At 42.5% G+C, this 18144-nt stretch overlaps 1 protein-coding gene across 1 annotated transcript in view; it reads left to right on the forward strand.

Moving 5' to 3' along the window:
• NAALADL2 (N-acetylated alpha-linked acidic dipeptidase like 2) overlaps positions 1-18144 on the forward strand; it is a 395487-nt gene that overhangs the window by 346963 nt on the left and 30380 nt on the right. Inside the window, exons 11-13 of the mRNA XM_066622267.1 lie at positions 6294-6387; positions 6632-6634; positions 17297-17495. Of these exons, the coding sequence (XP_066478364.1) occupies positions 6294-6387; positions 6632-6634; positions 17297-17495 (296 nt within the window). The remainder of the gene's footprint in view (positions 1-6293; positions 6388-6631; positions 6635-17296; positions 17496-18144) is intronic.

Consider the following 18144-nt stretch of genomic DNA (forward strand, 5'->3'; position numbering starts at 1 on the left):
GTTCTTTGCCTTACAAGCGTGAGACCCTGATTTATGGGAAGGATATGATGCATAATTGCTTGGGTTTAAAAAATTGGTCTATATCTGTCACTCTGAAGCCTGTATACGGTAACCACGGCAACACAACTCTAACGTTGGATGGACAAAGTGAGATGAAAGAATCCTTAGGTACATATTCACTGTTGAATGCATATATAAAACCAGGTGTAGCATCTGAGGAGGTCAAGAGATTGCCACTGCCCACCTCTGGTTCCAGTCCACATGAGATAATTCTTCAGGACCACCTATATTTATGGTCAACTCCCTGATCCTTCAAACTGATAACCCACTGAAATAAATTACTTCTTATCAGTTAATGTAATAGCTATAGTGCAATGTTTGAGCATCTGCTTTACATAATCCCAGGTTCCAACCTTAGCTTTTCCAGATGGTGCTGTTAATGTCTAAAACCCAAAAGGTGAACTGCTGCCAATCCGCATGGAGTAGAAAATACACACCTAGAGGAATCAGTCAAATTACGTCTTAATAAGTTCACCAAGCAAATGTGGTTTTAGCAATTAGAATAAACCATGATGTCAAACTAGGATCAAATTGTAGTTTAATATTCTGGTTTCTTGTGATTGTTTAACATGGTTTCACGGTTTGGACATCATAAGAACATAAGAAGAGCCCTGCTGGATCAGGCCAAAGGTCCATCTAGTCCACCTTCCTGTATCTCACAGTGGCCCACCAGATGCCTCTGGGAGCACTCAAGGCAACAAGTTACTTGCAACCTGTTGCTACTTCCTTGCATCTGTCATTCAGAGATAGCTTACTTCTAGAACCAGAAGGTTGCACATATCCATCACGACTTGTAAACTATGATGGACTTTTCCTCTGGAAATCTGTCCATTAGAGGCATCAGTCTTTTAAATCTGTCTTTTAGAGGCATCTAGGCCAGATGCCAGTAGCAAGAATTTCCACAGATTAATGACACACTGGATGAAGAAATATTTTCTGTTGCCTGTTCTAACTCTCCTGACACTCAATTTTAGTGGATTGGTTCTGGTGTTGTGTGAGACGGAAAAGAACATCCCTCCATCCACTCTCTCCATCACCATCCCCACCTCCCGTGGCAAGGAGTTCCACAGACACTCAGTCTTAGTTTCTGTCCCCTGGTTCTGGTGTTGTGTGAGAGGGAAAAGAACATCCCTCTATCCATTCCATGCATAAAATAATGTTATATGTCTCAATCATGTCCCCCCCCCTTTCAGGTGCATCATAGAAAATCAGTTTAACAAACCAAAAAACTTTGTAATTTGACTGGGTACATGAAGGGACCAGGAAAACACAGGGGGAGCAGAGTGCATTCATTCATGATTTAACAAACCATGATAGGTAGATCATTTGAACCAGGTCCATATGTAATGTTTCGATGGCTCTTCTTGCTGTATGTTCTTGCTCTCGCTTGAATATAGGACATTCCTCATTTATTAACAAATTTATTTCTGGATCAGTAGTTCCTGAACCATGAATAAATATTTGAAAGCTTTTCCTTTCGGAGAAACATGCAAAACATTTATGTTGCTTATCGAAATGATTAATCCTATCTTGTCCAGAAACATATCTATCCATTGTGAATGATTTGGCTCTAGTTCATCGGTAGCAGCTTTTGAATTACTCCAGTCTTCTCTCCGAGAGCCCTCTGCTGACCCAAAATGTATCTTGTCAGATTAGATGATTGTTGAATTGACTGTTTAAAACACACTGATACATCCTGCCACTTAGCTTTTGAATGTCAATATCGCTAGGAAAAAAAAAAAACTTGAAAGGGGAGGACTGAACAATACTATACACAATTGTTTGAAAATTGCATACATTGTAACTTTAGCCAAGCCAAAACTGCTCAGATTTTCACCAACATTTTTGGCAGAATCCAAAAAAAATGTGGTTTGATCATAAGTGAAAGCAGAAGCTTTAGATCTCTTCCTGTTATGAATAAAGGCTCATTCTGTCTCAAACAGTCAATACAGCCTGTTGTGTTTCAAAGAGATGGCTTTGGCATACGGCATGGTTTTTGCATACATGTCTAATGCTGTGGTCCTAGGATATCACAGTCAATAAGATAACTAAGAAATAAAATCAAATAAGCCTTTATTGGCATAGTAACAAACTACTCCCGCCAGGGAGGCGTTAATCATACAGATAGTTTACTGAGGTCTGGTCCAGAACTTCAGGTCCATAACAGAAGAAATTTTGCCACTCACTCAGTGACTTCTGGGGGGCCATCGCTGAGGAGAAAAAGCAGTTTCTCTGAGTCTGAGTTCTCTAGGGCTGCATCCAAATATGTGGCCCAAGAACCCGCATGGATTACACAATAAAAGCAGCTATGAGCTAAGGTTTCCACAGTGCCCAAGGTAGAAGAGCACTACTGGTAAAGAATGGAATCTTTCAATATCTTCCCAAAGAGATTTGGGAGGGAGTGACATTAAATCTGTTGCTCAACACTCCCTCAGGTCCATTAAAGACAGGGAGATAGCTGACCAAAGAACAATAGGATATGGAAATTGTCTTGCCACAGCTCCTACCCACTGGGCCTCATGCCCGCTTAAGACTGATTAGTTTCCCTTGTTAAACTCCCAAGTGCAGCAAGCAAAAGTCAGAGTCAAGTCCCAGTCCACAGATTCCAAATAAGTCAGTCCAATCAGTTAAAGTTGAACCGGAGCCCAGAGCCAATGAGCCAAGTCACAGTCCGAGGTCAGGTTCCAGGTAAGCCAATCCAATCAATGAGAGTTGCCAAATCAGAGTCCAGAGCCAATAAGTCACAGTTCAGTCCTCCAACCTACATTCCTTCTACAACCCATGGTCTTTAGTTCCTCCAGGTGCTGTTTATATACTTCTAGGTTCACTTTAGCCTCTAGTGGCTGCAGCTGTGCAGCACACCTCCAGCTACCACCTGGGCTTTAACCCTGCATTTGCTTAGAGCAAGGGGCACTGTGGACACCACACCCTATCTCCTCGGTGATATCTTCCGCGATGTCACTACAGAAATATAGAGGGAAGCATATCTTGAAAGCAGCCAAGTGAAGGGTTTGGAACTCATCAAGGAATCTTTGGTTCAGCAATCTGAACACTTCCTGCTCTGGGAGCATAATTAAGGTGTCTGGGGTGAAACCCAATAGTCCTACCTTCTCCCACACTAAATTTAGCCACCTGGGAGTCACACTATCTGATAGCACTTGAAAATAAAACTGTTTGGGCAAGCATGGCATGGAAGCAAAAAAGCAAGCAGTATTTGAATTTTGCTTACCATACTCTGGTCACCACTGGTGACTGGCCTAATTCCAGGGGGATCGCGGCATTAGAGGTGCATCTAGGGAGACCCATCAGTTTCCTAAAGAACGCAGCTTGTCATGACTGGAAGGTGTGGTCAGCTGGATACATTCATGCTGGGGAGCCATAAAGGAGTTGTGGGAAGCAGTGGCCTTTGCTGTCATGCTGCAATATGCAAACTTGATGTATGTTTCTGCAGTTATTACTCACCTTGTTCAAAATCAATGATCTGAGCTTTCTTTCCTGTGATTGATTTCTTCCAGGTTAATGTTCCACATGTGTGATTTAATACACACTACAGTTGCCCCATTAACATGTGTAAAGCACTTATGACATATAGCATAAAATATGAGGATTGGTACAAAAATAATGCCTTCAATTTTTTTAAAAAAATTTCAAATCTGGCACCACATAATGTGAGCTTGACTGGGTGGTCACTAGCCGCTCTGAGTGCTCTTCACAGAGATGGGGAGTAGAAGTTTAGTTAGTAAGTAAGAGCTCAATCCTATGCATGTCTACTTAGAAGTAAGTCCCATTGTGTCCAAAGGGGCTTACTCTCAGGAAACTGCACATAGGATTGCAGCCTAATTAAATAAAATGTGTTCAGGTTCACCATGCAGAGTGGCTCATCTAATGACCACTAAACACATCTAGTGACCACCCAGTCAAACTCACAACATTATGTAGCACCAGGTTTGAAATTTTTTTTAAAAAAAAAAAGGAGGAGGAATTACTTTTGTACCAACCCTTGTATCAGAACTGAGATTTTTCCCTGGATTGATTAAAGGGATGTCATGATGAAGTCATGATAAAAACTGTTTGCATAATTCGGAGTCACACTGACCGTTGCTCCAGAACATAGAATTTGCAACTATTCTGAGCTTTATTCCTTTCTGTTAAAATGTCTAGCTTGCTTTTCAGTTTCCTTTCAGGTCCCCTGGGATGACATCAACTTTGTTCTTCTGTAGAGTTTTCCTTCACCCCTTGTTCTTCCTTCACAGAAGAGATGACAGTCTTTTTCTCGGCATCTTTTGCAGTACCCCCCACCCCCCCTTAATAAATCTTAACAGCTTCAGAAGCTGCCTTTGCTTGGATGTGGGTTTCAGGCTGATCTATAGTGTGCTCTTTGTAACTCTGTACCAGGGGCGTGTCATTCTCAGTATTTCTTTGGGTGCTTTTTAAGGGATGTTGCTGGGATCCCATTTATCTCTCCTCTCTAGAAAACCTAAAGTGTCTGATGTCATTTCAACTTCATCTGTTCTGGGTAGTGAAGGTAATTCTTTTTCTGGTGTCAAATAGTACAGGATTATTTACCAAAACACTGTGTTTGATGGAATAAAATGTTGGGATTTCTTTTGTTACATCTGAACAAAATAATATGAGGCTCCTTGTAGATGTAGCCATTTTCCCCCTTAAATATGTATATGTGTGTATTTACTTACATAATCCATTTCTACCCTACCTCATCAAGAGGCTTTTGGGGGTGAATTGCAAGCATAAAATCAGTCACTTTAAAATATCAAAAACCCAACAGACGCAACACAAGATGAAAACAGAACAGTAAAAGTAAAGTAGCAAGTGTGTTGTTCTAAGAGAAAATGAAAATTACTGCTGACCCCTTACCTTCTATAACTATGGCTTGGATCCAAAGCTATGAACGAACATCTGTGAACCATTGCACTAGCAGAAGATTTCTCACAGGGAGAGTCACAATAGTTTGGCCTTGCATAACACTCTAAGAATTAAGAAGATAAAGGATGTAGCAGATAAACTCTAGTGGGCCATCACAAAGTTTGGGGAAGAACTGGTGCAAAGAGAGGCCCCTTCTCTGAATTTGTGGCCATGTTTCTCAGACCATGCGCTGCAGAAGCTCTGATAGCAATTCAACAGGCTTGTGAAAGGCCAAAGCCAAAATCACCTTTAAAATTTTTTTGCATCTGTATTTGAATTAGGCACTGCCTAGCGGTTGAGACCTTAAGAGCCCTTTTCTCACCTTTTGAAAGCCCTGCTTTTAAACCGGAGAGTAGCCCGTCCTTGGCATCCTGGCAGCATGGCTCCTGCAGCTCAGTGCACATTACATGGCAGACTAGTAAACTTGCTCCTTGGTGCAGCTTCATTATTGATCCACAAAACTTCCTTCTATCTCTTCTTGTCTCATGTGTGCAATCAAGTTTACAACATGCTCAGTGCCTCTGTCATGGTCTTCTTTTATATGAGTGTGTTGCGCGCATGTGTTTGGGAAAATCTAGTTTATTTTTGACAATTTAAGGGGAGGTTCAAGATCAGACCCAGACATCCTTTAACCAATGCATCAAGGACTCTTGAGTATAAGGGAGACCACCCATACCCACTGATTTCCACATTGTCCCAAACTAAATGGGCAAAATCTCACATGGAAAGCAGCATTTTCCATGGATCTAATGCATGTTTGGATGCTAAACCCACATGGATGTCCATATCTGTGCATTTTTTTCCCCTCCATGGAATGAGCCATGCATTGTGATGCAGGTATTAGATCAGCAACCTGTTCTGAATGGGAGTAGCACTCCCTCTGCAGTAGCAGGTCCACAGCTTGCAGGGGGTCCACAGCTCTGGAGTCATCACTACTCCTTGATGCCCAGGTGGTGGCAGTGGCCAGGGTTACTTTTGCCCATCTTTTTACTTGAAGTTAGAACTGAATGCTCAAGGATGCTTAGTTCATAGATTGTCTGCAAAGCCTCCTGATTGGCCCTTTGTATTAATGTGAGTTTGGGTAGTCTGGTGTGCACAGGACCATCCTCTATTCATTTTGATGGAGGGAACCAATTAAAAGTCCACAGATTTTATTCATGCTAAGCTGCTTCCTCGTTTCAAGGAATAGAGAAACCTATTGGTGCAAGACCTCCTTGTGCTCCAGGGAGAATACAGCGGGCTCCAGATCAGGTTCCTAAAATACAAAATGTACTAGAATTCCTGTGATCACTTTTCCTTTTTCTTTGCAGCTCACAGGAGAAGTAACTTTGCAAATTGCCAGCAATCCAGTTTTGCCCTTTAATGCCTTGGATATTGCGTTAGAAATCCAGAAGAATCTTAAAGGTAATTTTTTTGCACAAGAATCTCAACCACTGTGATATTTTTCCCTCTGCTTTTTGATGGCAAGTCTTTGCTTTTTGTTCATGGTAAATAACCAATACCGATCTACTTTATGGGTTGAGAAATGTTGTGTTGTATGGGATGTGAATCAAGTGTCTTATATAATAGTGACATAAATTATTCACACACCTGAATCTCCTAGTTAAGCAATAATTAGCATTAAGATCTTGGTTAATGATAAATTAAGCTGGTGATAATGATAAACTGGTGTTTCTCTCCATGCCCTGCAGTTTCCAATGGCTGGGGAGACAGGGGGAGACGAGGGCAGTGAACCCCCTGGTTCTTGCAGACTGTGTAATTTTCTCGGTTTGAAAACTGGCCATCTTGCTTATTTATTGCTGCAGTTCACGTTGATAGCAGATAACTCCAACTCGCCTCTCTTCTCTCACAGCCACGAGGAAGCCGGATAATTTAATGCCAAATACTTTGCTCAACTTGATTTATCAGCCAGCTCTTGAAAGCTCTGTGTTAGAAATGAATGACCTTGATCTGTGTATGTGGATGAGAGAGAGAAAAAAGGGAAGACAGTTTCTTCTCCAGGAAGGCAAATGCAGAGGCCCAAATAATGCCACTGTTTGGCTGCCCACTGCCACCAAGATTTAGATGGTGTCTGGCCTAGATACCTTTGAAAGGGGATAGGACAGATTTCTGGAAGAAAAATCTAAAATTGAGTGTCAGGAGAGTTAGAACAGGCAAAAGAAAATATTTCTTTACCACTTGTGTAATTAATCTGTGGCACTCCTTGCCACAGGATGTGGCACCTGGTCTAGATGCCTTTAAAAGGGAATTGGACAGATTTCTGGAAGAAAAGTCCATCACAGGTTAAACATCATGATGGTATGTTCAACCTCCTGGTTATTGAAGTAGGCTACCTCAGAATGCCAGGTGCAGGGAAATGGCACCAGGATGCAGATATCTCATTGTCTTGTGTGCTCCAGCCATTCTTTCAGCCTGAGTACCTATAATTGCCATGCTGGTAGCCCATTGAGTTTTATAGTGCTGCTGGTTAATGCCAGGTTGGTTGAAGAGTTGTTAAAGGAACAACATCAGCTGTCCACAGTTCAGTCATGGATGAACATGTTGATCTTGCACTGAGTCCTGGGCAGCTGCGGGAGGTGGGGTACATCTAACCTGATTGTATTCACCAGAATTCTAGGTGAATTCACTAGCGAAACATGGCAGGAAGGAAATGTGGCCATAATCTTCTCCCTTATAGGTTCTCAATCCAGCAATCTTCCAATTGTGAGTCTCTGCATCTGCAGGTGGGAGTTCAGGATAGGATAGGTTTTATGGTGACATTGCCTATCTCACTCCCAGCAGCTTTCCATTCCTTCTACTTTGGGACCCATGCTGGGGTCCCCCTCTGATGAGAAAGTGTCATCCTATTCCAGTTCTAGGAGCTATCACGTGCAGGTACATGCCAACCAGATGTATTCTATGGGGTAATCTACTGAGAAAGATAGAGAATACCATTAAAATAGATGACAGAGGTTTCACAGGTGGACATTTTTTGACTGTCAGCATAGTCCCACACTTTCCTGGGAATAAGTCCCATTGACACTACTGGAACTTACTTCTGAGTAGACATGCATAGGATTGGGCTGTCAGACATCTAGACCAGGGGTGTCCAAAGTTTTTCGCAGGAGGGCCACATCATCTCTATGACACTGTGTCGGGGGCCGGGGAAAAAAAGAATTAATTTACATTTGAAATTTGAATAAATTTACATAAGTTTACATAAATGAATATATTAAAGATGAACTTATATGAATGATTGAAGTTCTTGAAATAGCTCAAGGCCTATAAAAGGCCTTGCACAAAGCAAGGCTGGCCTTTCCTTTGCTGCCACTTGGCTGCATGACAGATGTGAAACAGCAAGCAGTGGAGCGAGCCCTCATCCCACAGCTTACGTGAGAGGTCAAACAATCGCCCTCATGCTGAGAGCAGTGGCGTTGGGCCAGTGTGGGCTCCAGCAAGTCTTTGGAGGGCCAGAGGCTCATTGGAGACTGGGGGCTCCCTGAGGGCCGCATTGGGAGTCCTTGAGGGCTGCAAGCGGCCCCAGGGCCGGGGTTTGGGCACCCCTGATCTAGACAATGGAAGAATCTCCTCAGAGAAGAGTGTTTGGCTCCCTCATTGCCTTCTTTAAAGTGGGCGCTTATGACAGTTGTATTTCAAGGGGCATTTTTTTAGTTAGGCCTTTCAGGATTTTTCATTTACTGCTTTTGTCTTTTGTTGTTTTTATTATCTTCATTTTTAATTGCATTTTATATTACTTGACTGCTATATTGTTTTATTTATACTGTTGTGAGCCACCTTGTGCCTGTATTCAGTAGAGTTGGGGTATAAATTTCATCGCTAATACCTCAATAAACATTGTATTAAATTGTTTTGTTATTACACGCCGTGGAAGTTTCAGCCAAAAGGCAGCCTAGAAAGATTTTACATAAAATAAATAAAATTCACACATTTTATTTAACACATACCACAGGAAGCTTCTGAAGTTCACAGCAGCCAAAAAGGATTCTCTTTGACTCAGTAGATAATACCCAGAAGTTGTGAATGTATGCCTCAAGCTGTATAAATGCACTAAAAACTTGGAAGAGTTCTGGTGACAGCTTTACAAACCTTCATTTTATGAGATCAGACAAAAAAGTGGACACTATAACAAAACTGATCTTAGAGATGTGTGAGACACGGAAACTGTAGGAGCTTTCTACTAAAAAAAATGTGAAGTTAACAGAACTGAGAGAGACTATTTTGCTGGCATTATGACTGTGAAAAGATTTCCTCTTTCCTTGAAGTGAAGTGACTGAAACTAATTAATTAACCAGAGCTAAGATTAAATCAACAAGGCTTGTTGTGCAATTAACAAACAAACAAACAAACAAACAAACAAACAAACAAACAAAAAAACCACACCAGTGGCAGGTATTTTCTTGTAGTTAGAAGGGACAGCAATGAAATATACTTTTAAACAAATTTTCCTGGGAGTAAGCCTCATTGAATACAGTTGGACTTTTGAGTAGACAAGTCAAATCCAAAGTGCCATTCTAGGAAGCAGGACAATGCATATGTGGTGACATCTTGGGTTCTTTAAAGTCCTGTTCAGATACTTGGAAATAACAGTAATGCAACCGAATCTACCCCTGGCCACCCACACTTTTTCATGAGGCTGCACTTGTGAGAATCATAGCCGGGAAGCTTTGACTATATCCAATGATGTGCTAGGTCCCTGGTTAATAAGTCCATATGATTGCAATGCCAGGATCAAGGGTCAATATGTGGAGATGCAGAATACCATGTGAACCAGTTTCATGATTCTTGGTAGACAAAAATAATCATTTATTCAGTTGTTGCTTAATATAACGTTAGCTTAGGTAAGCTCAATAGGATTGGACTGTTACTGTGCAATCCTATGCATGTCTATTCAGAAATAAGCTCCATTGTGTTCCTTGTGAGTTCCACACATGTATGTCCTTGTGATTAGAGAGAGCCAGGGTGGTGTAGTGGTTTGGGAGGTGGTCTTAGACCTGGAAGACCCAGATTCAAATCCCCCCTCAGTCATGAAGCTTCCTGGGTGACCTTGGGCCAGTCACTTTCTCTCAGGCTCACCTACCTCAAAGGGTTGTTGTGAAGACAAAAGGAGGGGAGCAGCTGAGCTCTTTGGAGGAAGGGCAGTATAAAAATGTGAAAAATAAATAAATTAGACTGCAATCCTTTGCATGCTTTTCTGAGTGTAAGCACCAATGAACACAATGGGACTTTCTTTGAACTGGATGTGCATAGGACTGTGCTGTTTTTCACCAGTCCCAGGCTTCCTTAGGTTTGTCATTTGTAAATATGTACGGTAAGAATCTCACAGTATGAGTAGACACTACAAAAGACTAACTCCACACTATGGAGTGTGAAATAAATAACCACTAAAGTAAATAACCACTTGATGAAATTGTCCCCTTCATGACATTACAATTTGGAACTATTCCAATATTTTTGTTTTCATAGCTGTACTTCTGAAATTAAGGCTGCAATCCTAACCCCTCTTTCCTATTGTGTCCCATTGAACACAATAGGACTTACTTCTGAATAGACCTGTTTAGGATTGTGCCCTAAGAGTTTTTAACCTATAATAGACATTAGAATGATCTTGAGTATTCTGTGTTCTTTGAATTGTAACTTGAAATGAACTTACCTGACATATCACTGTGTTTACTTTGGGAAATGAGGAATATTGCCTTCAGGGCATCAGCAGCCACACATTACCAGAGCCCGCTGGACTTGGCTGACTTGGACTGACGGCAAGAATTGTGATTTATTCCTTGAATAAACAGGGGCTGGAACTGGTAGGGCATGTCATTTGCAAGTGCTCGCTTGTATCATCTTAAACATCTTTCGACACCACTCCTAGGGTAAAAAAGAAAGGAAAATTACATACGTTACCTCACTCACGGGAAAACAGAAACACTTCTATTATCCTTCATTTCTCTTTCTTTATGTGGCCTTCTCCAGCGTGAATTAGGATGCACAATATCATCTGGTTATTTTAAGTTGTTAAACAAATACCATCGGAGGTATCTCAAGAAGACTCTTCAGAGATACACGCTGCTGATTGCTGAATTATACTGTGGGCCATTCATTGCACATCCCACACGTAACCAGATTTCATTCCAAGTCATGTTATGCTGGATGGATATTTGTTCTATAGACTGGGGTGGAAGTCACTCACATTTCTCTGCATAACCAATTGTTATTCTAATGGGTGCCAGTGGAATTTTGACACTTGTAAATTATGCTTCTGCCTTCAAGCGCTCATGTACTTAAGCTGGCTTGCTTGCAGCTGTGTAACTTGCCATGACATGAGTAAATTGCCATACACATACTTATAAGCGGGGAGGGGGGACCGAATAATTACCCTTTACTGCAGGCGATTATAGGTTAAATATACTATAGTGTAGTGATTGGTTTGATGTCAGTTATATGACATGTTTGCTGTATCACGTACAATTGTGGAGAGGCATTGCTCAGGCCCAAGATCAAGCCCTACAAGCCCTCCAGAGGCTGGAGATCTGATCAGTGTTTGGCCATAGGTAGCCATGGCAAGATGGCCATCAAATCCTTGGAACAATTTTAGGGGAAGAGTTTTGCTGAAGTATTTAAGTACTTAACGGTCCAATTCTATTCAGACAGTGTGCCAACATCACACAGAGAGAGGGCGATGCCCATCATATCCTGGATGCCTTCTGAGCAGGGAGGCACCTGTGGTTGTTCAAATCCACAGATGTCAAGCCTCTGGATAAGGAGGGCCCACTGTATAGAATGATGCAAATGTGTTCTCTTAGAGCAGGGGTCTCCAAACATTTTGGCCAGAGGCCCACATCAAATATCTGGCGTGGTGTGGAGGGCCGGAAAAAAAAATTAAAAAATAAAATTTAAATAAATGAATTAGAGATGGAACCTAGATGAGTGAATAAATGGGCTCATTTATTCAACCTCTCTGGCTCTTAGAACACCCTCCAGACATAATCAGAGCACAGTTCTGGTCATGTTCAGTTGAGTAGGCCGAAGGCTTTCAGGGGGCAAGAGGTTAGCCACGGACCGGAAAGAGGCTTGCTACGGGCCGCATCTGGCCCCCGGGCCAGGGTTTGGAGACCCCTGCCTTAGAGGTTCTGAAAAGGAAAAGCATTTTCTGAAAAGCAGGTTCTGAAAAATGAAAGCATTTTTTTTTGGGCACTGCCAAAAACGTACATGAAAAAAGAAGCCATTTTTGCACGACTGTGAGCCTGAGATGGTAGTATAAAGATACATTGGTATTCCATTTGTGGTGCTAAAAACAACATGGCAAAACCAACTGAAGCATTCTGTAAAAGTATTCCAGGTAAACAACATATATTGCTTTCCTTTTTCTTCCTATCTGTATTCCTTTCTTATTTTACCTTGCTTTGCAAAAAAAAAAAAAAAAAAAATCCACACCCCTCCTGGGAATTATGCGGCATGAAAATGATTGGAGAAGACACTAACACGGCCAGAAATGGTTTGCATCAAATTATTATTATAGCGTCTGTATTCAGAACGGCAGGAGGGACTGTCATGTATATTTAGGTCAAAGCGTATATTTCTTTCCTGTTTCATTATCATGCCACTTCTTCCTAGTTGGCTGGGGTGCTTATTAGTACAGAGCAGAGAATCCTGGAGAAGGTAGAGGTTCGGAGACAAATGGGCAGCATCACGATTAGACTTTAAAGATTTTGCAGGCTTTGTTTTTAGATGAAAGCATTTTGCTAATCAGCTTCACCGCCTCCTGAAGAACCGTATTGCAACTGGATTTCATCCTTCGGGCAGCTAATTCATTCAAACATGCTTTAGGATATGTGATATGCTTGTTCAGGGCGCTGCTTGGGAGTGAAATAAACTGTAGCGCTTTCCGATCATTCTCTACACCCTCACCTTTTCCCCTCTCTCCACTAATATATGATGTCTACCAATAAAATATTGGTATTGCTGAAAAAAGCATAGGATCTTTTGTGAACACTCCTCAAGAAGGGGAAGGGAGAAGATCTACCCATTAGTCTAGGTCACTTGTCTTGTTGAGATTCTCAGTTAAAACACTGGTTTGAAGTACTGTTGTGGTCTTTGGGGAAGAAGCATCAAGCAATGGAGAACAGCAGTGTAAGGACCTGATTGCAGGACTCTTGAAAAATGGAATGAGTGTCAAGCCTTTTGCATCTATTCACAGCACCATATGCTGGAATGAAAGATTAACTCTTAAGTGATCTAGAGGGAATTTTGCAAGATGGGAAACCGCAGTACCACTAAGATTCAGGAAATTATGAACGAATGGATCAGATTTAGTAGCAATCAGAATGAGGAGACTGCAGTATACATGGTTTTTCAGTTTATGTTTAAGAGAAAGTATATGATAACTAGCTTAAGAATAGAGGACAACTGTATTTAAAGAATGTATTTGGATATAGCTCATCTCTGAACGGGGGCCCAATCATATCCAGCTCACAAGCAGCTGCACCAAATGGCTCCCACTGTATCCTGTGCTGGATTGGAGCATGATGAAAGTCTCCTTGGAGTAAGGGGACAGTCATTCCTTACCCGAAGTAAAGCCCCAGCCTGCTCAATGGGGCCTCTCAGAGCTGTGCCAGCTATGCTATTTAGCTGGCATAGACTTGAGAAGCCTCTTGTTGGGCTTTTGAGCCTGTGAGGGGGGGATAGGATTTGGTGGCAGAGGCCTCCACCAGTCGCACCCCTTCCCGGGCCTGTCTCATGCTACCACCCTCCCCTGCCCAAGACTGTCTCCCCCATGCATCCCCACCACTGTCCTCATGCCCCCGGACTTACCTGGTCTCCGCCGGCAGCTGGGACTCTAACTGCAGCTTACCAGAACAATTCAACCTTTTGCAGCTCTACTCTGAAGTAGTCCCATTTGCACCAGTCATTCAATGAGAGTTCATCCTCCCAAGTAACAATGGAATCACGAGGAACCATGCATTGGAAAGCATGATCACTACAAATTGCCTGCTTCCTCCCTCTCCCTGGGCTTCTTCACCCAGTCCTAAGACAAGAACCCCTTGGGCGCCTCCTTCTGCCCTACCTCAGCCAAAGAAACAAACCATCCTTTTCCCAATGTCCATCGGTTCCTTTAGAGATGGGCAAGAGAGCCCACCTTCCACTGATGCAAAAGCAAAACATTAACCCTTCCCTGCCTTTTGGCTAGAACTTCCCTGTTGCTCACCCGGTCTTAATGATGGCCCCACAACTTCTTTCACATGCTGAAAAAAGTACACAGGCACACCCAGACACAGACAGACACAAGTCTGCATGTGTGGGGATCGAGTGCCAAGTCAAGTGGCCTTAGACTTGTGTCAATGCCCGAGTCATTGGTGCAGGTGACTCAAGTCTCCAGAGTCAGCAAAAAATGCTGATTTTCATAACATGGACTCTCACCTGACTCAGGTTCCGACTCGGGTTTATTTGTCTGTCTGACACTAAAAGATTCTTAGTTTGAATTCACCTCCAGGTGATGCTGTATTACGTGGAACTAATCTCATGACAGTAGGTTAGTCTACCATTGCTACTCTTTACAGATGTGAATTTGCTGCACCTTTCAATTCCTGTTGTCCACTGATTACTTTTTTTTCCCCCAACCAGATTTCCAATGTGCATATCTATTGATGCACAAAAAGATACCTGGATGAGACAGGGTGCATCATTACACATTCTTCTTTTTGCTCATGGTTGGCAACCTTCAGTCTTGAAAGACTATGGTATAAGGCTACAGCACCCGGTATTCCCAGGCAGTCTCCCATCCAAGTACTAACCAGGCCTGACCCTGCTTAGCTTCCAAGATGAGACAAGATCGGGCATGTGCAGGGTAACAGTTTTTGCTCATAGATTTTTGTCAGTGTGGAAAAGCATTTATGCAAGCTGGTAGTGTAGATGGGAAAATGTGAAAATGAACAGAAGGAACTTAAAGTAGCATCAAACTGGATGTGCTGATTTTGCCATTATATTTAGAAATTCTCCATGCTAAAGCAGAAAGAAAGTGGAGCAAAAGACAGGGCAGAGTGAACCTAAGGAACACCAACAGAATAGAACTACACTTGCTATACTGGGCTGAGATTAAATACAAAATTAACATTATGATCTGCTACCAGAGTCCCTTGAGATTTTCTTATCAGAGAACACTCAAACACACTTGGAAAAAGTTTAGGATCTTATTCATTCACATTCAGAGTGACAAAGAAATGCTTAATCAGAAGGAACCTAATATCTCATGTGTTGGAATGTAATTGAAATGTAGGGAATATAGGTTGTGAAGAAAATTATAGATTAATTAAACAAAGGATGGTCAGAATCTCTACAAATACCTTTTGGGTGAAATAGCATTTGTTCATATATATCTGGATAGACTATGGTACACAGTCTGATTTTCACAATGTTAATTTGGAAAAAAATCTTTGGACAGTTTTCATATGCCTTATTTTGCATTTTCAGTCACTAGCGATCAGTAGTTTTCAAACTGTGCTGCAAAATGTTGCAGTTTCTTGGAAACTTATCAGGGTTCTTTCAATAAGAAGATCAGAAGTTTCCTGAATGACATTTTGCTCAATATCTTCTCCTGCAATGTGTCCTAAGGGAGTGAAGGATATGTGTCAGGGATGCACTCTCATAAGAACATCCCTGCTGGATCAGGCCAAAGGCCCATCTTGTCCAGCTTCTTGTATCTCACAGTGGCCTACCAGATCCCTCCAGGAGCCCATAAAACAACAAAGACCTGCACCCCTCTCCATTTATTTGAGATGAGACCCAATAACTCTGACCTGTATTTGGATGAACTGACTTTGCAGTCTAGGCTGGGCTCTCAAATATTCTGAAGCTCACAGGAATTCAGAGGAAGATGCTTCAGAGTGTCACAGCTGGCAGGTTGATCTGGAAAGGCTTCCCTCAAATATTGTATTAAATGGTTCATTTAAATAAAGTTGCCTATTACTAAATAGCACCAAATGGAGCTGCCTTTGGGAGGATTTTGAAGAAATTTGAAGGTGATTAACTGATAAGCTTCCCCTTCGCAACAAAACAATACAAAGACCACCATTCAAATGTGTTTTTTGTCATGATTTATTATGGTAAACAGAGAACAGCAGACATGGCTTAAAAACCCAACACATGTTTCCATCATTCTCAGAGTCACTGTCAAAGCGGTCTCTGTTGATTAATTTTCCTTCCATTGGTTGTATATTTACAACTATCCCTTAAGTCTGACAACATCTAGGTTGGCATGCAATCAGTATTTAAAAACAAGCAGGAAAAAAAAACAACTAAGGGCACAATTCTAATGCACTGGCCCAGGAGGGTTGCAAATGTACTGTAAGGCACTTTTGTGCCTCCTCGAGAGTTGACTAGGCTGGCACAGGGACATGCACCAGCCCGTGAATCTGGCCTCTAAGCTGACCTGCAAGGGCCAACGCAAAGGTCTGGGGAGGGCAGGGAGGAGGTGGGAGGGAGGCATTCTGGGGCGGGGAGAGGGCAAGTGAAGCGTGATCCTGGGGGCAGGCAAACGGGGAGCGGGAGGCAGAACTGGAACCCAGCAGATATGCCGGATCCTAGCCCCCGTTCCCGAGCAGCACAGAGAAGCTGCAAGTTGCTTCGCTCTCCTCTGACTTATACCACCTCCTGAGGTGGCACAAGTTCGAGGAAACCCATTGGGGCTGCAGTGCCTTACCCAGAGGTAAGGGGAAGAGTTTCTCCTTGCCCCCAGCTGAGCCACTTTGGGCCCCTATCTTGCGCTGGATACAGCGCAGGCCTCCTGGCCTGCCTGTTCCAGCACAATATAGGATTGTGCTGCACGCATCTAAAGCAGGAGTGTCAAACGTAAGGCCTGTGGGCCCAACGCAGCCCTCAAAAGCTCTTTAGCCAGCCCTTGGGCTCTTGCAGCACCACCATCATCTGCTATGCTGAGGTGGTACTATTGAGAAGGCAGCCCATGTGATAATGGGCTCTCCCATACCTTGAATATATGATCAAGATTTACATATTTTCTCTTCTGTCACCTGTAGCCAATGAGTTCTTAAGTAAGAAAAAAAAAGCGCTTATTGACATCACCTCTGGCCCTCAGCAAGGCTTCATGAATGCTATTCGGCCCGCTGAATAAAACAAGTTTGACACCTCTGATCTAAAGCTTAATTTATTAGTAATTAAATTGATAAAATCATACAACCTGTTTATTAAATTGCAATTTTCTGGTTGAAGTTCCCTAAAGTTATTCTACTGCCATGAGTGAGCTGGTTGATCAATCAATGAGGCCTAAACACCTTTATATACAACGTCTTCCTCTTAATTCTACCAGGTGACCATCTAGATATTGACCGGTTGTTGACAATGGCCAGTGCTGTAAGGGAGAGTGCACAGTTGTTCCAGTCAGATGAAATGCGTCCGGCCAATGACCCCAAAGAAAGAGCTCCCACCCGCGTAAGAATGTTGAATGATGTGCTGCAGAGCCTTGAGAAAAATTTCTTGGTTCAACACGTTCCTCCAGGATTTTACAGGTAGAAAAATGTTCTCCATATTGCATGATTGTTCTAAGATTGCTTAGCATTTAACTTCCTGTTTCCTATCAACCTTTGATCTAGTCTCTTCAAGATCTAGTCTCTTAGGGTGCACGTGCTATAAGCATGCAAGCTTCTTGCATCCTGTAAAAGCAAGAAACACTTCACCCCAGTAAGTCTTTAAGCCATTTCTGCCCAACGTTGCATGTGCGCAACGGGGATCAAATGTGTACACCTGTGGGCTGAGCAGAAATGGGTTAAACAACATGAATGGGCACAGGGTTAAGAACATAAGTACATAAGAACAGCCCCACTGGATCAGGCCATAGGCCCATCTAGTCCAGCTTCCTGTATCTCACAGCGGCCGACCAAATGCCCCAGGGAGCACACCAGATAACAAGAGACCTCATCCTGCTGCCCTCCCTTTCATCTGACATAGCCCATTTCAAAAATCAGGAGGTTGTGCATACACATCATGGCTTGTAACCCGTAATGGATTTTTCCTCCAGAAACTTGTCCTATCCCTTTTTAAAGGCGTCCAGGCCAGATGCCGTCACCACATCCTGTGACAAGGAGTTCCACGGACCAACCACACGCTGAGTAAAGAAATATTTTCTCTTGTCTGTTCTAACTCTCCCAACACTCAATT

The sequence above is a fragment of the Tiliqua scincoides genome, chromosome 3 (genome assembly GCF_035046505.1).
Source record: "Tiliqua scincoides isolate rTilSci1 chromosome 3, rTilSci1.hap2, whole genome shotgun sequence".
Classification (NCBI taxonomy): Eukaryota; Metazoa; Chordata; class Lepidosauria; order Squamata; family Scincidae; genus Tiliqua; species Tiliqua scincoides.